Source organism: Chelonoidis abingdonii, chromosome 6, assembly GCF_003597395.2.
Source record: "Chelonoidis abingdonii isolate Lonesome George chromosome 6, CheloAbing_2.0, whole genome shotgun sequence".
Lineage (NCBI taxonomy): Eukaryota > Metazoa > Chordata > Testudines > Testudinidae > Chelonoidis > Chelonoidis abingdonii.
The window spans coordinates 94,913,813-94,936,765 of NC_133774.1; the positions used below are offsets into that span (position 1 = coordinate 94,913,813).

General features: G+C 39.9%; 1 protein-coding gene across 1 annotated transcript in view; it reads left to right on the forward strand.

Moving 5' to 3' along the window:
- GLIS3 (GLIS family zinc finger 3) overlaps positions 1-22,953 on the forward strand; it is a 273,434-nt gene that overhangs the window by 162,577 nt on the left and 87,904 nt on the right. The window contains exon 5 of the mRNA XM_032801814.2: positions 19,961-20,122. Coding sequence (XP_032657705.1) covers positions 19,961-20,122 — 162 coding nt within the window. The remainder of the gene's footprint in view (positions 1-19,960; positions 20,123-22,953) is intronic.

A 22,953-nucleotide genomic window follows, 5' to 3' on the forward strand; every position in this document is an offset into this window, starting at 1 on the left:
AGTTTTACAGTTGGGGAAACTGAGGCACAGAGCAGTTCAGTGACTCAGCTATGGTCACACATCAGGTCAATGGCAGAGGAGAGAATAGAACCCAGGAGTTCTCCTAGTCCAGTGTCATACAGTATCTGTTGGACCATTAGACTGTCTGCAATATTGTAGCAGCATAAGTCCACTGCCCAGGCATTGTTGTTGTCTCAAGGTAAAAAAACAAAAAAACAAACAGTGCTATAAATTGTCCTAATATTGGTGAAGAGATGGGTGCTTCTTATCATCAGTCACATGAGTCATGTTGATTGGCTCCACAGGATACACCATATTAAGGGAGCACCGTAATGGGTATAGTACCTCCTAGGCTCCAGATGATCTCTTTCTCATCAGTGGGGTCAGACTCTTGCTTTGGATAACAAACTAGGCTGTTGTGTGGGACAAAAGAGGTCATCCTTTCTGAAAACTTCCTGAATTGCACAATGTGCTGTCATCAACTTGTTCAGCTAAAATAAGAATGGACCTTCAGTGTCACCAAAAAAAACCATTGAACCCAATCTGAATCTTTTTTGACACTTGAAATTCAGTTAAATCTTTTGAAATTAATTTAATTATTGTGGCTCTTTGCACTCCCCAGTAGTAGCTGGCATGCAAAGGGGAAGGTGTAAGGTGTTAAATTGCTCTTGCAACATCACTAGCCCAAATGGAAGTAAGAAGTACTGAAAATCTAATGAGGGAGCCCAGCTTCATAAGAATTCCAACTCAGTTTTAGTGGACTGAGGAGACTGAGATAGTTCAAGTGAGGATCTAAACTCTTGGGTGCTCATCCCCCGCAAAACCTACCGACCTTTCAGATTTTCCCCTCATTTATACACACACAACCTTTGTTGAAGTTAATATGTAAGATAGAAGTTTTTATACGGAGATGATCACCTCTGTGTATACTACTATTAGTGACCAATGCCTATTAGATAAGTATACCCTGAAATGAATGTGTTAATATAGATATAGAACCATTCTCACTCTGTCACTCAATTCTACCAGGCCAGATACCGATCTCTTTCATAAATGCGTAAACTCAGAGTCATTTCTTCTTCCCCATTCATCTTTAATTAGAATGTGTGTGGTGCTCTTGTAATTATATCAGTAGAATCTTTATAATCTCACCTTGTCTCATTTTAAAGGTGTGAATCATTAAAATAGAATTAAGTATATATTGTAAATTAATAGACACACAAATCTGCCTTGCAAACTGTAAAAGTAGTTCTGCATCTCATTGGATCTTCCCCAGAACACTCCTCCACAGAAGAAAATTATATATTTCAAGGACTGTTGAATGCTGCGAATATTCACAGTGGATCTACATTCAGTTACCTAATTTATGGGAGATACACTGAGGAAAATGTTCCATATGGATAAAAATAAAATCATAACTTCACAGACTGGAGACTCATTTTATAGTCAGTTCACTTATTGAGCCATCCATTAATTCAATCTGTACCAATTTAAAGCACCTTCTCCTCTCCTTCAAGGACCTGCATAACTTAACCCCTGTTTACATCTCTGATCTTGTTTCCTTTGTTCTCCCTTGTCTCCTAGATGTGGTTCATCTAGTAATACAGGATATTATTTGTTCCAAGGATAATACTCAACCAGTCATAGAGTTGGATCTATAGTACAAATTATTTGTCAAGTACCTTACTTGAGTGACAATATTCTATCAGACGTTCTTCCTTTTTTTACCCAACCAGCTCCATTTCTCCTCCCACTTATGTCTCTGTGCCTTGTTCCATCTGGCATCCTTTGCCAAGAACTCTTTCCTGATGTAGTCTCCTGTGACTCAATCCTCTCTTCTTTAAGTCTTTTTCTAAATGTTACTCCTTCTATGAAGCCTACAAACTCTTTCAAAGTTTCAGTATGTCTCACAAGGTATAAACAAAATTCTTAGACTGTTCATGATTTGTGACTCCCATACTAACAACATAAATTTGTTTCCTTTGTCATAGTTCAGGGCAACTGCACCTGTATTCCCCCTTCATGGTTCAGCAAGGCATCCACTTTCAGGCTTCTGGCTTCCTAGCTGTCACCTCTCTTGGGCACAGATCTGCATTTCTCTCCCATTGATTGGAGGTATTCCCAGGCTGTGCAGTTCCCTACCTACTCTGAATTCCCCAGCAAAGCCAGACTGTCTAAGCAAGCCTGCTCTCCCTTTCTTTCTCTTTGATGGCTATGAACAGTGTAATTGCCTCAGTTATAAATTACTGCACAGCTCCGTTTAAGCAAGTACATTTATTATTAAGGTAAAAGCATTGCAGACGAAACGTATTAAAACAATAAAAACCTACAGTCATGCTAATAAGCTTACCAGAGATCACCCCAACCCCAGCAAAGGCTCTGGCCAATGAACAGTCCTTCATAGCCCACTGAGGGAGTTTTCTGTGGTTACAAGTTCATAACAGCTGTTAGCTCAGAACAGGCACACCCATGGATGTGAGTCACTGTTTATCCTGCTTAGGCTTCTGGTCTTATCCTCATGTAACAGCTGATCAGCAGACAATGAGTTCCTCATGGTGCAGCTTCTAAAAAATCCATTGCAGAATCCGAGTTCTAGGGCAGGGATTCTCATAGACTGTAAGGCCGGAATGGGCCATCATGATCATCTAGTCTTATCTCCTGCATATTGCAGGCCACAGAACCTCACCCACCCACTCCTGTAATAGATCACTAATCTCTGGTTGGGTTACTGAAGTCTTTAAATCATGATCTAATGACTTAAAGTTACAGAGAATCCACCATTTACACAAGCTTAAACCTGCAAGTGACCTTTGCCCTACACTGCAAACGAAGGTGATTCTGGTTGTTTTTATTTTTAATTGCCATGAATATTTATGCCAATATATCAATTAGTAATTAGGTTTGCAAACCTATTATGGTGCCACTTTTCCCAGAAGCACCAATAACTTATGTAGAAGGACACAATGTTCTTAAACCTCTGTCTGCATTGCACTATGGCTTACACAGGATCAGCTTGTACTTTTCATATTGAGTCGTCTCTCTGTGTTAGGTATTTCCAAGGCACCTATGGGTACAGAATCTTAAGTGCTAGGTGTAGGAATTCATTATTGTCTGTGTTTTGCATTTTGTTGCTAAAGTGAAAAATAAGGATGTACCCCAAAAAAAGCCCTTAGCTCTAATGAAGCATGGCTAGGTGTGACCCCAAAACCTCTTGTTGTCAATTGGCAGAGGGAACAGGGGTATATAGGAGTACACAGATCCCCTGGGTTCATCAAAAAACTGTCACGTAAGATCCCTAATGAAAGCCTGTGGCACACCAGTCATCATAATCATTACGAGATGTGAGCACAAAAAAGATGTGAGGAATTAGATGTATATGCTGAAAATTATGTTCTCTAGGCCTTGTAGTTAAAGGTGGGTGACTCAGAGGTAGCATATCCTGAGACAAACTTCTCCAGACAGGAGGTAGGAAACATTTATTTCCCTGGTGGATCATTGTGTATTGTGTGTCTTACAATGCAAGTCTATTAGCATACTGAGTCAAATGCCAGTGAAGAGCTTGCAGAGACTTCAGAAGAAAATTAACAAGAAGTGGTAGGCAGCAGGGGTGGGGAAGAAACCCTATTTTCAAGTGAACATTAGGGGTCTGGTCTCATAGATCTGAGAGTGCAGAGAGACACCCTGGCATCCTTCAGTCTGTGAGGACAAGCCACCAGTAGGCTTAATCTCATGAAAGGGCAATCTCAGCCAACCCAGCTGAAAATGCAGGGAAAAGGACTTGGGGTAAGGTGTCCTGTAGGAAACAGGGGACTGTCTTGAGAGTAAAGTTTTGTCTCTAGAAAATATGTATGATTTTGTTTTGTATGTAAGCATTTGTTTCCTATATTCTTACTACCATCTGAGTGGTTCTTTGATAATAAACATATTCTTGTTTTTGCTATACATATATCTAAGTGCTATGTGTTAAGCAGAGTGGTGATCCTGAGGTGACTCTAGTGAACTGGTGTGCACTATTCCGTTGGGAGTAGAGATTCTGAGAGTTCTCTGACTGTCCAGGGAAGCAGGGGCTGAGCACTTCAGAGGTCTTGGGGGTTGGTGTGTTCCTGTTGCTAACCTATACAGAGAGTACGAGGCCTGCAAGCCAGTGCTTGTGTTCCCAGTGGCTGGTGGAGTCAGGGAGCTGATCCACAGGAGGCACAGACAAGACTTTCTCTTGCTGGAAAGCATCACACTAGGGTTCTGCAAGGGTGGATGATCTGTCAAATATTGCCTCAGCCTCCTTTGGCTCTCTGTAAACGGTCTTTGTGAAAATGGTAAATAATGGTTCCATAGGGGAACAATTTTTTTGCTGAATTAGTCAAAATGGCATAGTCTTCCATACTTATTTGCAGGCTACTGCACACACGACACTTCTGCCAAATAAAGTTATGGGGTAGCTATTGAGCTTTCAAACCTAGTGCTGTTTGGTTAAAATGTTTTCATAGCCAACCCTGCAGTAGCTGGCAGATCTTTGATCTTGTGGCTTTTGATTTGCATTTTGTTTTTTGCTTAAAGTTGGACACTCAGTAAGTTGGAACTGAAAACATTAAAGTGACTTGAATTTATCAAACTGACTGAAAGAAATTTTCTTTTAGATACTTAATTCAAAACAGAACCACACATTTTCTGTAAAACAAAGGCCAGATCATCTTCTCCTATGGGAAGAGGTTTGCCAGAGTATCCCCTTGTGAGTTCCTCCTTCTTGATAAGTTCACTGTAGGGCAGAGTTCACATCCCTCTCTCCCCATCCCCCCAAGTACAGCTAGTGGGCCAACCCCAAGCTGTGTGTCCCTGAGGCCATTTACCCAGAACCGTTGTGCCTCTACAACTGCTTTGGACCCCAGTAGGCAAGCAAAGCGGAGGAGAGTTTTTGGTAGCATGGCATCTGTGGAGGCTGCAAAGTTGTGCGTGATCTGGGACTAAGGTAATATAACCCAAACAAGCCACTTATTGAAAACCAATGCATCCAGCTGTCTTCATGGTGCCACTAAATGGAGTCTCATAGGAAAATGTACTCTTTGGTAAGAACCTGAGCCACCATCCAAACCTCATGTTCCTTCCCTCATGTTCCCCTAGTGTAAGAACTCCAAGAAAAAAATGATTGCAGTTCTCTTTCCTGTTGTGGTATGTTTCCTCCTCTGTGAGCTCAGATATTGCCTTTGCAGGTCAGATTAGATTTCTCAAACTCCCCATCAAAAACTGGGAAAGTGACTTTTTTAGAGTGCCTCTTGCTGTCAACCATAACTCTCTGTAGACCTGATTCTGGTCTTGTGTACATCCGTGTGAGAAGAGAATCAAGCCCTTTGAGCTTTGATTTGGTACGTCCAGGTCAGTTTACTTTTCATTTAAACAAAGTAAAACATCTCTGTGTCTTCTTGTTGCACTGTTTAGTGGCTCCCTTTTTTCACGCAAACGTTCCTTATTTTAATTTCAAACTGGCAGTGTGACCATCAAATTTCAGTTCATCATTCAACAAAGAGAAAGTGTACAGTAGTCAATGGGGCTATGTCTCTCCCAAATCCTGTCCCTGAGTGTCTTGTCCTCCCTGTATCGTCCCTCTTACCATACAGATGTGTATCTGATAGTCAGATTTGTTGGGTATTTTAAAAGTTATTGTCTTTCCAGGGCCATACACGTCTGCAGAACTGCTGACACCAGCACCCAAAATCTCTTCCCACTCTCCCACAATAGAGGTCCTGCTTCATGTCCTCACATATTCTGGCCTCTTCTTTGCACTCACAAGTCTGGAGAGTTTGCTCACCAGGTGGGTTCTTTTAAGCTTTCACAACTCTGCTTTTTACTCAGAGGCTTATAACATGTGGGACTATTATCTGAATTGTCATGAATTTTGGATTTAGTTCCAGATAGTCAAAAGCATGTTTTCAGCTGAGCAAATCAAATGAAGCAAAAAAGCTTTTTTTCTCCTTTATTCTTATTACACTTACCAGCAGGGTAGAAGAATAAAGAATGCATACTCTAGATTCTAAAAGAATTTCCAATATATGGTCTTTCTCCATAAGATACACAGCTTAATCCTTTCTTTAGACTTTTTTTTCTAAACAAATAGGGCCTAATTGGAAAAAGCTGAAGGAGCTAAGCAGCAAACAATAGAAAACATTTCCTGAGCTGGGAAGTGCATATTGAATGTTGCAGGAAATTTGCATATGGATTACTTATAAGGCAAAAAAGAAACATCCTTAGCCTGTTTGTTATTGTGATGGACTCCCACCTACTAGAATACAGTCCTTTGCCTTGTTTTCTCCGACTGTTCTTTTCTGTTCTCATTTTCTCTTAACAGGATGAATAAGCATAATGAATAATAAAAGAATAATGAAAAAGAAAAGCACTTGCATATTGCAAAAGAAGAATAGAGCAAGAAAAGTAGCTGTGTCTAGAGTAGGAGGAGGCTGTGTTTGGATTTTAAACGCTAGGTCACATTGGAACCACACTTTGGTTCCCTTTTAACTAGAGACACCTGAATGAAGCTGAGACTGTATTTAATATAGAACTCATAATGTACTTCACACCAAGTCTTAGGTTGCTTAATTTAATTAAGTTGTTACAGATAAGAGCTTAGAGGCAAGATACTGATATGATATTTTAATAAATAACTAGCATCCCACAATTAGCACTTGCTAGGCACTGCAGTCTTCTTCAGTAAGCAATGTTCTTTTGTGATGAGGCACCATCATTATCATGGATTCTGACCTAAAAAGCAAAATATATTAAGGGACTGAATTGACATTCCCTATTTATCCTAAATTCCCATTGACTTCATTGGAAATGTTTAATGTACCAAAAAATGTAGAATTGGGCCCTGTTATGAGAGACTCATTATAGTATGAGCTGGCAACAATATGGACCAGAGCTAAAGTTACCTAACTCTTTGCATTATAAACCACTGTTTTCAGTTGCTTATAATTTTGCCAACTTTAACTATTCGGTCTGAAATTCTTCATGCTTGCTGTCTTCCTTGGTTTGATTTTATTTTAATGTCTCAGTGAAAACAATTCAGTCATTTTCAGGGATGAGGATAGGGAAAAGCAGGCAGCTTGGCTAATGTTAATTTTCCCCCCAACTGGTTCTTTGAAGAGATCTAGTATTTCTGTGCTCTGAATAAAGAATTTGAAAATTGTTAGGATTATAGCGTTGGTTTCTGGAAAGTGTTTTTCACTGTTTCTGCTAAAGTTCACCCTCATTTGGCTGAATTTCATATCTGTGAAAATCCTGTTTTGCACATGGTCATTAGAGGTTGCTCATACTATCTTCTAAAATTCCCAGTCTCATAGGTCACCGTATTAACACAAAAATTGTAAGAGGTGAATTGTGATTGGATAGCCAATATCTGAGAAGTGAACATCTGAGATCAAAAAGGTCTGGCACAGAGTACCAAGATTTTACAGGACTCACTTTCACTTGTGTGAATTACCAGAAAGTGGTGGCCATTTTGAAAAGAATACTTTAAATGAGGGCAGCTTGCAGCCTCAGTCTTGCTGAGAAAAACTAGCAATGATGGCCATTTTGGAATAGGGCAATTCTTGATGTGTTTCTCTGGAGGAGAACTCATGTGCCAGCATCACTTAAAGAAGAAATTTTCACTTATAAAGAATAACAGTGGGAAATGACTATTAATCCTAAAACTTTATTTTAAAAACTGTTGCACCAGAAGTACCCAGCAGAAAGGGGAGAAAGAGGAACCTAAAGAGGTATGTGCAGGGCCTGGAGGAGTTATAGGTAGATGGGAAAAACATCTCAAGTATATTTTGTTTTGGGGGACGGCACTCATTTTAGCCCCAAATTTCCCTATGTTCCATACAAATTTGGCATCCCCTCACTTTCATCACTGAACATTGCCTACATCAGAAATAAAGAATCATGAAGCTGAGGTTACACAAAGAGGCAGAGCCGACGCTTCCATTTAGGTGACCTAGGCAGTCACCTAGGGCACCAGGATTTGGGAGGGCGGTATTTTGCCGACCTTGGCGGCAATTTGGCAGCGGTGGGTCCTTCCATGCTCTGAGTTGGCGGCGGCAATTCTGCAGCGGGTCCTTCACTTGCTCCAGGACCCGCTGCCAAAGTGCCCCGAAGACTGGGAGCACGGAAGGACCGCCACCTAGGGTGCCAAAAACCCTGGCGCCGCTCCTGCAAAGAGGAAGGAATCCCACTGCATTTTAAGTTTACCACATGAATAATTTTTTGTGTCCCCCTCACTTTGGATCTTTGTCATACATTTGGATGTTGGTGGGTTGAAAGGTATGGGGAATTTGTGGGGAGGTGTGCAGGGAAATGTGGAAGACTGGAGGGAGCAGGAAACTAGGGTGTACTTTCAGGCTACTTTGCACCACCATGGTGATGCCAACAGCTGTAACGCAGATTAACTGGCCAATATGCTGCAGCTGCTTTATGCCTAACGACTTGATTCACTCAGATTTAAAGGTAGCCATCCTGCAGCAAAAAAACTTCAGGACCAGACTTCAAAGAGAAACTGCTGAGCTTCAGTTCATCTGCAAATTTGACACCATCAGCTCAGCATTAAACAAAGACTGTGAATGGCTTGCCAACTACAAAAGCAGTTTCTCCTCTCTTGGTTTTTCACACCTCAACTGCTAAAAGAGGGTCTCATCCTCCCTGCTTGAACTAACCTCGTTATCTCTAGCCTGCTTCTTGCTTGCATTTATATACCTGCCCCTGGAAATTTCCACTACATGCATCCAACGAAGTGGGTATTCACCCGTGAAAGCTCATGCTCCAATATGTCTGTTAGTCTATAAGGTGCCGCAGGACTCTTTGCTGCTTTTACAGATCCAGACTAACATGGCTACCCCTCTGATACTTTCTCTGGCTCAATGTATATTTATTTATACACTGAGGAACAGCTTCAATAGAAGAGACTTGAGACAGACTCACCTTTGAATATCCTATAATCCAGTCATTAGGGCAGTCACCTGAGAGATGGGAGATCCTTTTTCAAATCCCTGCTCCACACCAGGCAGAAGCAGGAATTGCACTGGGGTCTCCTACATCCAAACCATTGGGCTAAAGATTATAATGAGCTTCAGATGGGAAGGTGATGAAGAAATACAAAGAATTATTATCCATAAGGGATTCGTCACATTTTTTAACCTTCATTGGCTCTATTCGCATGCATAAGATAATGAAAGCATTCATTTCAATGTTATGGTCTTTGTGGATTATAAGAGAACCATGGGAGAAGAGGGTGAATTACTAACTACTTTATCAGTTCCTCCTGATGGAAGAATTCCAAAGAAATTCCATTATTTGAAACTTGCAAGCTTTCCTGTTTTACTGAGATTATTCCTGCATAAGCAGGGGCGGCTCTAGACATTTCGCCTCCCCAAGCATGGCATCATGCCGCGGGGGGGCGCTCTGCCAGTCGCTGGTCCTGCGGCTGTGGAGGGTCTGTTGGTCCTGCGGCATGCCTGCGGAGGGTCCGCTGGTCCTGTGGCTTCAGTGGAGCCACGGCTGTGGTGGACCCTCCGCAGGCACGCCTGCGCGAGGTCCACCGGAGCCGCGGGACCAGAGGACCCTCCACAGGCATGCCACCGAAGGCACCCTGCCTGCCGCCCTCCCGGCAACCGGCAGAGCGCTTCCCACGGCATGCCACCCCAAGCACGTACTTGGCGTACGGGGGGCTGGAGCCGCCCCTGTGCGTAAGGGAGAATGTGAAACTTATTTTTGTCACTGAAAACAGCAAATATGCTTCTGCATATTCCAAGACAGGCAGACTTGTTCAGTAAAAAGGGGCCATTATTGCAGTTACCATCCAGAGCAGAACCACAGTTTAACTTTTAGTATTTAAAGAAATGTCTTTATATGTATAGATTAAAATTATGCTCAGGTAAGGAAACATCCTTTGTCTTCTCAGGTTCATGAAGGGGAAAAAAGTGCCAGTGCAACAGCAGCAAGTGGAAATAGTTATTTTAAAATGAGGAAACACACCTAATGTCAGTATATTATTTAGTGGATTTTTCCAGCTAACCTTGAATCTCTAAGTAAAAATTAAAGTTTCATCAAGCGTATTTCTTTCTCATATTGATATCTCATTCTGTGCATGTTGTGCTTTTCTATCTCAAGCATTTCAAGTTTAACATCAATGTACATAACTAAATGGCCAATTATACTGTGCCTAATGTAATTGTTTTAATAAGAACTCTTTAGCCAGACCCTTTAATTAAAATCAGTGTCAGCCTGTCAAAAAAATTGGAACCATAAAAAATACATCTATTTTTTTAAGGCTAACTCTCTTAAGTACATGAATTTCCTGGTCACAAAGCTGGTGTTTATGGACATGTTTCACTTTATTCCAGCATATTTTCTTTAAGCAAATACTATGCTCTTGAGAGATCAAAAGGAGCACTCACTGCTTTCATTTTGTTCTTGGCTTTGATCCATGATGGATTATTTTTAATTTAAAAAAAATTATTTCCTTAAGAAAAATAAACAGTGACTCTGTGAATCATAACAAGAGTTCACTAATAGAGTAGGACCAGATTGCAGCTACCTCTATATAAACATGTGGAGTGTGGAAAGAGCCTTTCCCTCACACACACACCTTGTGCAATTGTGCAAAAGGCTGCCACAGTCTCAGTCCTTGGTATACACAGTGCCGAGTAGTTTGGGGAGTCAAAACAGTGCCACCAACGTGAGAGTCCACCAATGGAGGAGCCACAGCCATAGTTCTGCTCTCCCCACCACTGACTAGCTGTTGGACATCAGGATTGATGCACCAGACTAGAGGGGAGGAAAAACACATGCTTTGTCCTACTAACCAATGTATGACTGAGGCAGACAGAGTGCCTCCGTGATCTGCCTTTGAGGAAGGAGGCAGACTTTGACTTTCAAAGCTCAAGCTGAAGTTATGGACTTGATGCAGAGTTTACCGGGTGAGGTTCTTTGACCTGTGTTATGCGGGAGGTCAGACTAGATAATCATAATGGTCCCTTCTAGCTTTAAAATCTACGACAACAGAGCCCTATATTTTAATAAGCTGTAGTTTCAAACGAGTTTAATAATATTTACAGGAAATCTCTTTTTTGTATTTTCAATACAGGTTGTTTTGTATGTGTGTGTAATACAAAGTATAGTGACTCTAGTATAAATATGGAGAACTTCACTGACTTCAGTGGAGTTACTTTAGTTTTACACCAGGGTAATGGAGATCAGAACCTAGCCCTTCACGGGGCTGACTTTGTCAAAATACTGTAATACAGAGACGTTCCCCACCATGTCCAAGCCCCATTTCCACCTGAACTTCTGTGAAAAGCCATCTGGATTTGAAATCTTGAACCATCCTCTCTTTTGGATGCACTGTATTGAACCAAACCAAAACTTAACTTTGGATCCACATTCAGCTCTGAACTACACTGCCTAGTTACATCTCTAATACGTATGACTCTTTATTGGGAAGCTAGAAAGCATTCAGGCTGCATGTGTTTTGTAAATCATTTTAGATGTTAGTGAGTGAATGTTATGTTCACTTCTCCTTTCCTTTCCTATATCATGTCTTTTTCTTTTCCTTTGAATCTTACTCTTCTCTTCTCTTATCCCATCTATTATCAGGAAGAAGTGCTCCCAGTTCTGTCTGACATCCCCAGAGCTTAGCGACAGCAATATTAGCTCCAATCATGAACAGATTTAATCAAAGGGAGAAGGTTTTCGATAGGAGAAGCTGTATGAATGCACAGGACAACCTCTGTTATAAAAAGGGTTTTAGAGACAAACGTTACATGTGAGCAATACCAAGGACAGCATGTTGGAAACTACTGGAAGAGGGAGTGAGAGGAGAGTGTCAAACAAAAAAGACTAGAGACACCCTCTAAACATAAGGAAGCAATAAACCAATTCCCAAGTTGTTCATTCTTCCTCTATTGGCTTCCAATCCATGTGTCTTTTGAATTATTACCAGATGATGTGTTCAGTAGTAGAATCTTTCCAAGAAACTTCTCATAATATTTACTTGCTCTGCAACAACAGGAATGTCTTCCAGGGCTGAAATGGCCAGGCTTATTAAAATGAATGAAAACAACAGCCATTTCCATGGTGGATGAGTCTGTGACACCTACATTTTGTGGGATAAATAACATCCGATATACAGTACTTTGCTTCAGTTGAGCATATTTTATATCCTTGGGGTTGTCCCGGAAGTGCAGTGCTTGTCTTCAAGTGTGAATATGGAAGAGGGTGCCATAATTAAGAGAGAAATATGAAGATCTCTGGAATATTTGAAATATGAAAGAAGAGATTTGCGATTGCATGTTTCTTTTTTTTTATTGGAAACATACTAAGTATAAAGGGTTGTCAGTAGAGAGAGCTCTCATGCAAAGAGAAATCTGTGGTGTGGGAACAGCCCTCTACAGGTACTGCTCTTCCATTGATGTGGATCCTTGCTCCCCTTTTTCTGTTTTTCCTTCCAGAATTGTTAACACCACAATGAAACTTAAAGGAACTATTAAAGGTGTATTTCAATCAGTGATACATTCAATCAGTACATGGCTGGAAACATCTGAGGCAATCCACAGGAGAAAGTGAGCATTTGTCAAAGAGAAACATGGAAGGAAGCACTCAGCTGTAACTCTGCCAGCAAAAGTAGTACATTTCAAACATTCTAAACAATGTGTCATGTTCTTCGCTGTGATTTCATTGCAGATGTGCAGGTGTAAGAGCAGAATATAACTTTCTGTCCAGGGTCTAGCCATAAGAATTTTAGATTTGAAAATTAAAATCACATTAGGATATAATTTATTAACCCTGTGTCTATTCACAGACAAAATCTTTTATTTCTCAGGTGCAAAGCTCCCTAGATGGTTTGCAGCAGCGACAAATTGGGTACAACAAAATCCCTTAAAATATGATTGATTTATTCCATTGATAGTGTTACATCATTTATTGTCTCTGACTCAGAGAAAGCTTTGTTTTCTATGTAAACCTGTGTTAAATATATCTATTATTACAGTGTATGAGTTCATGAAAAGATAGAAATATACCAATTATGGTTAACTCCATGCTTTCCTGTAGTCTGTAACTTTTTTCTCTTTGTATATATGCTCACATATTCAGGGTCTCCAAATTCTTCTGAAATGTGCAGATTATTTCTGCAGCAGAGATAACAGCATTTATCAGCCATTTCAAAGGCTGATCCAAAACCCCTTGATGCCAACAGAAAATGCCCATTGACTTCAATAAGCTTTGGATCAGGAACTTAGTAAATTGTTTGGCAAACACCAACTGTAGTCATCTACAGTAAGTGTACACATAGCTCACTGTTGTTTACTGAAATTGATGAATTCCAGGAGCCATGGCTTTTTATGATTTCAGAGAGCCTAACTTGAAAGGGAGGAAATCTCCCAACCTATGCACTGTTTGAAAATATAGTTGTATACAAGCACTATGCACACAAAAAACCAAACAAGTACCATGTCATAAAATGTGCTTGCACTCTGATAGAAATATTTCCCCGACAATGAAATGTAGCCTTGGGTGTTATATTTTCCCCTTTTATGTACTCTAAAGGTTAAAATCATACCACACATTTTATATAAAATGAACCCAGCCTTTCAAACCTCAGCTGTGGCATGCAGTGTCCTTGTTGGTGAGTACCTAATGTCAGCGTTTTGAGTGATGTCTGACACTAATTATGTGTCACTCACAGGATTGCCAGGCAAGAGAGTCAGGGGGAATAAAAAGCTATTTAAAAGGTTTTGATATGAGGTCTTACTCTCAATTTTTTAAAAGCCCTCATGCCTTTTATAGAGTAGCACTCTGCTAATGCTATGGGGGAAGGGAAATGCTTTTAAAAAGGCTTTTAATTAATGTTTAAAATGCATCACCATTGTTTGAAAGCAATTTAAGGAGCAGTTTCTACATCTGTTCCCTCCATACTCTAAAAAAGGTGGAGGAGGGGAAATCTTTCATTCCTTTCGTGCCACTCACTTCAGTAGTTGCACAGAAAAGCATAATTGGGCAGTGTATTGTATTACCTAAAATACTAATGGCAGATTGATATAAAAGGCTGTTGGACTCATTAATTATTCCTTTATCTGCCACAAAGGAAGCTTTTAAAAAAAAATGTGACCATGGGACAATTCCAAGGCAATCTCAGAGCCTCATGTGTATGGTACTATGGGTTTATAAATACATATATGTATATCCCCTTTTTTATATGCCTCTATATTATATGTACCCATATCTTCCTGTGTGTGTGTGTATTATCGCAGTGCCTATATGGACGCCCCCCGACTTATGCAGTCGTTCTGTTCTGGAAAGCCTTACATAACTCGAATTTTGCATAAGTTGGAAACGTATATCGATATGTTATGCAAAAATCCTATTTCTGGCTTATGGAACTTTTTCCGTAAGTGCGAATTTTTGTAAGTGGGGTCCTTACCCGGAGAGCACTGTATTTGCAATCTCAAGCCTTTCTCAGATGTTTATAACTTGGCCAAAAATCTACACTGGAAACATCTACAAAAGACTTCCATGTCTGTAGTGAGTCTAAGAACAAATTATTGCCTAGTATGCAGGGCAGGCTTTAGGCCTATTCCACCAATTCCCCCGAATTGGGCCCCGCGCCTAAGGGGGCCCCGCGCCCAGTAAGAATCCTTTCCCTGGTTAGAGGTGCCTTTTTAATTTTTATTCACCTGGCAGAGCTCTGGGTCTTCAGCGGCACTTCGGCGGCAGGTCCTTCAGTGCTGCCGAAGACCTGGAGAAAGTGAAGGACCTGCCGCCAAAGTACCACCGAAGACTCGGAGCACTACCCGGTGAGTACAAGCCCTACGTGTTTTTTTACATGTGGGGTTTTTGTTTTTTTTTTAAGTCATCCCTGCCGGGGTCCCATTGAAACTGTTCAAATTGGGCCCTGCACTTCCTAAAGCCGGCCCTGCTAGTATACAAGTCTCCTGTCCTTTTCAAAGCAAGCTAAACAAGAACCAAGCAAAAACAGATTCCAGGGGACATCTTGCTTTTGCCTGTATTCTCAGGCCAGCTTCAAGCCAGCACAAGGTATAAAGACAGTGCGTGTTCCTTTGGTGGATGATCTCCTCTTGTCCACTGGCAGCAAAATATTTCCACACCTATCCTGCTGGACCTCACTGCTGCAGCCTTTGGTGCATGTTATCACCAGAGAATCTTGCTCTGCCTCCAAGAGGCTGATGAGATGAAAGGAAAGTGTCTCAGGTTCTTCCTCTCAGACCAACCACATTCCATGAGCCTCTGTTCTTCCATGTCCAAAGCCCTCATTTTCAGAGTCTCACAAGACTCACTCCTCTCCCTCATATCATTCAACATCTATATGAAGCCAGACTAACCAAGCTATTTTTCCTATAGTCTGGAATGGGAAAAAGAGAAAAGCTGTTGTTTTCACTGATGTTTTCTATTTCTATTTACGTTTCTTAGGCAGGATATAAAACATTTTTAAATCAGCAGGACTGGATAACTTGCACACACGAATCTTAAAAGAAGGAGTTGGCTCCTATGGAAAGTAGTATTTGATCAAATAAGTTAACGACTATTGATCTGATTCCTAAATACACAGAGGACTTTATGCACTTTTGTAGCAGGGTAAAGGAATACCAAAGGGAGCATAAATTACACTTACACTCATTTTAAGCCCCCTTTACACTGTTGGATTAGTGTAAATGGGTCTGAGTGTAACTGAGAATCAAGCCCAACGTTATAATGCATATGCACAGGGGGAAGAGTTAAGGTTACATAGGGACCTGATTTCTGAGTGCTTCCCTTTGTAAATTTAATGTTTTTTTAAACGTTGTTTTTCTGTATGCATACACACATACGGGTAAATAGAGGGGATGGGGCCTCTATATGTGGGTATGTAAATTTCTTATGAAATCAGTGTAGATGTCATAAAGAAGCCACAATCCATTTAATGTTTTACTAATATGCTCTACCCGTGTTTATAAACTTCTAATTTTGATAACTAATATACGTCTGTGTAAAGAGAAACAGAACAATTGCATATATAAATAAATGGACAGTCCAATGAATTTGTTTTAAAGAAAACTCTAGGTCAACATTAAGAAGCACGGTGAGCCAGGAAATTGTCTTTATGAGCTGGTTAATGGTTTCAATTTGCATGGAACAGTAAAAAGAAAAATACAGTAACTATGATTCTTTTATTGCAGATTAGGAAAACATTACAAAGGGCTTTTTTATTAATTCCACAAAACTTTAATACTTCCAGAAAGTCTGGCAGAATCAGGATTATGTTTGGGAGTGTTATTCAGTTTTAGAATGTCAAATGCATGGCACCTACTAAACTGATTAATTGCGGCAAAGGTGTTACATCCTCTTCCACAACCATACTTAATAACTCGGAAACTATGAAGATTTCCATTTGAAAATACAACTACAGTCTACTTGACTTTTTGTTCCTTCAGCTAATCATGGCTTCTGTGGAATAATTTAACAGAAATCCTATTAGCAAAGAATAGTCCATATTATATATAGTTCAAAAGAATATCCTTCTCAAAGCTTTTTGTCTTTTAAAGCATGAGAGATTCCCTAAATTTCAGAATTTTTTTTTCAGCATTAACATTTATACTGTATTGTCTGAAAAAGGACTTTTCAAGATTTCAGGCTCAATTACCTAGTAAAAGATAAAGAAGAATTCACAGTATCTAGAGTGGTGAATGTCAGATGCATGAATTAAGGTACTATGAAGGAAAAAAGCTGCAATATATTTTCATTATTTTCAAGTTCTACTCAACAATGCAGAGTTCTTAAAGATGTTAATGTCTATATCTTTTAGGGTGAAATTCACCCCACTTCTCAATTAACCACATAATCTGATATAAACTCTGTGTTAATTCCCCAATCCTATAGACACTTGCGCACATGCTTAATTTTACTTAATTATCTGCAGGATCGAGGCCTAAGTAATTAACACAGGGCTGATGCAGTACAGAGGGTCTTCTTTGGAATCTCTGTAGTGTAGTGAATTTCACCCTATAAGATTGAAAGATACTTGAGAAAATGGAGTTTATGCTAGAGCTATATACAGTTTAATTCATGTCATTTGAATGGAAATTTGTTCTGTTCTAAACTTTCCTCTTGGAACCATTAGTGACTTGCCAAAATAATATAATTTCTACTGTCTGTGATTTTCGCTAATGCTACCACCTACCTGTTCTTGAGTGATTTTTTTTTTCCAAAATACTAGCTATTTTTTCATACCAATCCTGTCATCCTTATGTTTTCCTTTTTCATCTGTTTTTCTCACAAAATTTTGTTACAGTGGTTGGAATAAATATAAGGGAAATTCCATGGTACATGATAGACTCATGAGAAATCAGGCAATCTTAAAATGTATCAGAGTGATGAAGTACTCTAGGGAAACACTATGTTTTACATTTGTGACTTCTGTTTTGACTCTTCCCTCAAGATTTCATTGACAAAGAACAATCAATATTTTTGCTTCCCTCCCCTGCCTCTACAAGCACAGCTGAATTTCTGGATGATGGTTTGTGACTGGAGAGCCTCAAAAGCTTTGGAGGTTCAGTTTAGATAAGAACCCCAAGATCTAGATAACCTGCTGCTCCCCCCCTCCAAATGTTCAGAACCATTGGGTTGTCAGAGTTGGGTTAGAAGTGTTGCAAAAACTTGTTTTTCTGAGACTTCAAATACATCCCACTTTGTGTTTGAACTTGGCCACAAATACCATTGAATAAAGCCTCCCATTCAGTATTTCATCACTAGCATCTCTGATTCTGTAAATCAAGGAAGCAAAGGCATGGGTGAAAATGAAAACTGCATGGTTTGGAAAGAATCTGAAAAAAAATTACATTATGTTTGAGTTTAAGGTGAAGGTTTGGGTTGGCTCACTCATCCCTAATGAGTATGCCTCTTCTTATACTGTAGCATTTAAAAATCAGAGTTGTATATCTTGTCCCATCTCCTAAATTTGCCTGGGCAATGTGTAGTCCATTTTTTCTTTCCTACAGTTTAAAAAAAAAATTGTGAAGCAAGGCCCAGAGATTCACCTCATTCTCCATCCTTTCCATACGCTTCTTCATTCTGTGGAATTTTATCTGATCCTTTACTCATTATTCCAAGAATTAAAAGTTGAGATTCCTATTTTTCTCACTTTAGTTCTAATTAATTACAAACCAATGCAAATTATGATCAGTCATTTTGATGTTTCATCTATCTCTACTTTTGCAAGCATTCATACAGTAAATAAAATAGAACAAATGTTATTTATGGAACTCCAGAGTAAGTTAAAAGTTGCCCCTATTCTTGTTATTGCTCATAGACTAGGTGAAATAAATTAGTAAGAGGAACTCTAGAAATAGTTCATTATATCTGCAGTATTATACATGCTTGACATTTATGGTAGTGCATTTTTATCTTTGCAAATGTACAAGAACAGCAAACTAGCATGTAATTCGGGAGACAGCTTCTAATACGGTGCAATGAAACACACAGCAGCTATGATTAATTGCATTAATTGCTCTTGACTGATGGAGTCTAATTGAAATGAAATACATATATAAAAAATGCCTGATGTCACAGAAATCCTTGTTTTTAGTTTCCCTAACATTAGAGATGCTTTGGAAGCCTGATCAGGAAAGAACTGGTGTTAGCACTCAGGAGATGCACTTCTGTTTTGAGTAGATTAAGTAGCTCATTAGGGAAAGGAACAGTATTCTATTCTTTGTTACCCATATACATTAAATCCTGTTTTGATGGAGTCTAATGATGAACTCTTTATTTTTAGTACCTTATACAAAAACCTGTAATAGAAAGGTTATATAATATTTGCATGCTGATTATAGCTTAGATTTTGTTTTTTTAATACAAGAACACTAGCAAGGCAGTGGAGGTTAGGGTTTCCCAAGGTGTGGGTTGTATGAGTTTTTGTTTTGGAAAGGTTTTTTTGGTTATTCAGTTCTATTATGCAAGCTGGAACAAAACTGTGAGGAAAGATGGTCCAGTGATCAGGGTGCTAACCTAGAATGAGGGCAGCTGAGGTTTACTCCCTGCTGTGCTTCCTTTGTGACCCTGAGCAAATCTTTCTTTGGTCTGACCCAGTACAGGCATTCTTATGTTAATCACTTTCACTGTCTGTGCCTCAGTTCCCCAGCTGCAAAATGGGAATAATTGTGGTTTCTGACTTCACAGTGTGATATGAAAATAGATACATTACAAGATTGTGAGTTGCTCAGATACAGTAGTCATAGGAGTAATATAAGTACCTAAGGGCTTGTCGGCATAGCAGTGGGTGCTAGAAGGGTGTGATTTCTAAAGCACATCAATATGTTGTGCACTAACTGGCCTACTAACAAACAGTACTATGTTAATGAACACTAGGAAACTTTTAGTTCACATCAGCGGGGTATTCACGGTCCAGTTAGTGCACAACATGCTGGTGTACATTAGAAATTACACCTCTTTAGTCACACTGCCATGCCATGTAGACAAGTTATAAGAGAGAAATTCCACCTCTGTTTCCCAGAGCTATATTGTCTAAATAGAGGTAAAGACTCATCTTAGTCACTAATGTAAGCAGAAATGAAATGGCCAGAGCTGTGAAGGATAGACATGAACTCTCTCAAAATTTGAGGGTGTTCAGCTCGGAAGTTTGGTTCAGACCCATCTCTACGAGAAAAAACAAAACAGTGGGAGAGGATTTTCAGAAGTGCTTAGTGTTGGCCTTACTCTGTTCCCATTGAAGTCTATGGAAAAAATTCCATTGACTTCAGTGGAAGAAGGTAGGTCAGTGCTGAGTGCTTTGGGAAATCCCTCTCGGTACATTTTGAGACAAATGCTTAATTTAGTGACTGAATATTTTTAAATTACAAAGTAAAAATTACACTTGGATTTTAAAAGATGAAGGCATTCAAATGTGGCTTCTTTTTTTAAAAAAAAACAACTTGTCTTTATACAGTTTGAGAGCTGCAAGAAGGCCTTTTCCAGACTAGAAAATCTCAAGATTCATTTACGAAGCCACACAGGAGAAAAGCCCTACCTTTGTCAGCATCCGGGCTGTCAGAAAGCATTCAGTAACTCCAGCGATCGAGCCAAGCATCAGAGGACACACTTGGACACTGTAAGAAATAAAAGAACTCAAATTTGATTTCTTGTTAACCTGTTAAATCCTTTTTCTCTTAGCTGATTGCATCAAATACTGTATATAATTGGAGATGGGAGGATAGGAAGAGATGTCAGTTAATAGAATTTGAGCTGTGGCAGAGATGACATAGTGCAGGGGTGGCCAAACTGTGGCTTGTGAGCAACATGCAGCTCTTTTACTATTAAAGTGCAGCTTGCAACCCCCCCGCACTCTCTCTCCATTCTCTGCCTACCACACTCAGTGGGGGGAGGGAGGGAGGAGCTTCTGCCCAGTGGGAAGGAGAGTCTTGGGGCTTCAGCCCTGTGGGGCGCATCTGCTGGTGCTTGGCAGGAATAGGGCTGAAGTCCCAAGCCCTGGCCCCTCGCAGGTGTGCTCTGGGTCTCAACCTTCTGAATATTGTCAGGGGGGAGGGATAGCTCAGTGGTTTGAGCATTAGCCTGCCTAACCCAGGGTTGTGAGTTCAATCCTTGAGGGGGCCATTTAGGGAACTGGAGTAAAAATCTGTCTGGGGATTGGTCCTGCTTTGAGCAGGGGTTTGGACTAGATGACCTTCTGAGGTCCCTTGCAATTCTATGTGGCTCAAAGGGTCAGTAAATTTGGCCATCCCTGACATAGTCTCAGTCAGGAGAGTTAACAAGTTGTGTTCAGTTTTCCCCATTTCCTTTGCTTGTAATAACACTGGGACTGACTGTGACAGAAACACAGTCTGGTGCTGGCCTACATGCAGGGTCAGCTCCAGGTTTTCTGCCACCTCAAGCATCGGGGAGGGGGAAAAAAGGCGATCAGCAGCACTTCAGTGGCAGCTCAATTGCGCAGCTCCATTCTTCTATGGCAGTTCGGCAGCAGCTCCTTCACACCCTCTCTTCCTTTTCGGTGGCACTTCAATGGCAGCTCAAAGAGGAAGAGAGGGACTGATGGACCTGCCACCAAATTGCCACCAAAGACCCGGACGTGCTGTCTCAATAGTGGATGGAGTGCCACCCTTTTGTATGGACTGCTTCCTTAGCTGGTGCCTGGAGTCGGCCCTGCCTATATGTTCTGAGAAGGCTCTGGTTACTGACTGAGGTATATAAAGGTATGTAGTGGAGATGGGCCAAGGTTACAAAATTCAGATTTGGATCCAGATTTTGAATACCACAAAATTCTGGAGTGTTTGGAAACAGGATAATGGACCACTGTGGAATTTGGATCCAGGTTTGATTCTGAAGTTTGGAGATTTCCAGGTGTGAAGTTTTGAATCAGGGCTATCTCCAGTCTGTACAATTTGAATTTGGAATTAAGGCATAAATGCCTGGGCCATAACAAAATGGTCTGATGATGAACGTATTAGCCTTTGCCTACAAAGATACCACAGTGCATAAGAAAACCCATTCAGATAGGAGCAAGATTCTGGAAAATCAAAATGTATCATCCACAAGAATATATCCCAAAATACAGAATACATTAAGGGCAAAGACCTGTCTGTTTTAGTCACACTACTTCATTAACTTCAGCAGGACTGTTCACTTGGGCGAGGCGAGCTTTATTTGGGCTCTTAACTCTTATTACTAGTAGATTAGTGATCAATGCAAATGTGGCATGCTACTTTTTAAAAAATGGTATGTTAAAAACAGTTGACTTAGGGCCTGATTCAAAGCCTAGTATAGTCAACAGGAATCTTTCCATTGGCTCCACTGGGTTTTGAAACTGGCCCTTAATGGTTACTATCAAGTTCTGCTCTATTTTAAGACACAGGTATTCATTATGTTGTATTGCAGGTTCTGTAGATAAGAAGTTATTCCATGTCACAACATATAATGAACGTGCAATGAGAGGCTGCTGAGAACATTACCAGAAAGCAGAACATTCAGCTAGATTCAATTTTACAAAACCACAAAACAAAAAAGTTTCTCATTTAGTGAACGGACAGTTTTAGGCCTTCCTGCATCAGCTCAATAGTTGCACGAGGGAGAATGGCTGGAGAGATCCGTTTTAAAGTAGCTTTTACTCTGAAATGCTTTCTGTGGGAGGGAACCATTCTTCTCAGCAGAAATGGATTTTTTTTCACTGCAAAGAGTCTGTAATTTCCCAAAGCCAGTTAAAATCCTCCTTAGACAAAAAATATCTAAAACATAGTGCTTCAAGATCATAAACAGAATAAATGTGTCACCTTAAAGTGATAAATATGCCTATATAAGCCAGATAGGTAGTTAGAAGGAGCTAAGCTGCAGCCGCACAACCTGCCCATGGTTGAGGGAGTAAATTTCCCTCCTCCTCCACAATCCTCAAGACTCCAATAATCACAAACATCAATAATAACATATAGTTATCACTGGATAAAAGTTTTACTAAGACAAAATTAAGATTGAGAGTACACATCAAGAAGTTAAGGGCAAAACTCTATTAGCAAAAAATAAAATAAAATGTTATGCAATCAAAATATTGTTTGTGAATTATGGGGTTTTAGCCAAGATTTATTTAATAAACAACATTTGTTTTACAGCAAAATAAAATTTAGTTTTAAGCAGAAGCAGACATAGTTTATAAAGGGCATACCATCAGGAAACAGAAATAATAGCACGTGACTTAGCTGACCAGTCGCACAACTTAAATAGCAAATTTCAAATAATGAACAGTGAACAGAATGTTCAATACAGACAGTTCACAATTTCATAAAAAATGTGATCTGTTTGCGTATATTCTGTGAACAAAGTAAAGAGTTAAATATATCAAGTAATTGTTTGCAATAATAGTTGCACCAATTCTAATATTTACATATTATAGACATTCCATATTGTAGTGCAACTACAATTCTGGAAATACCTCAA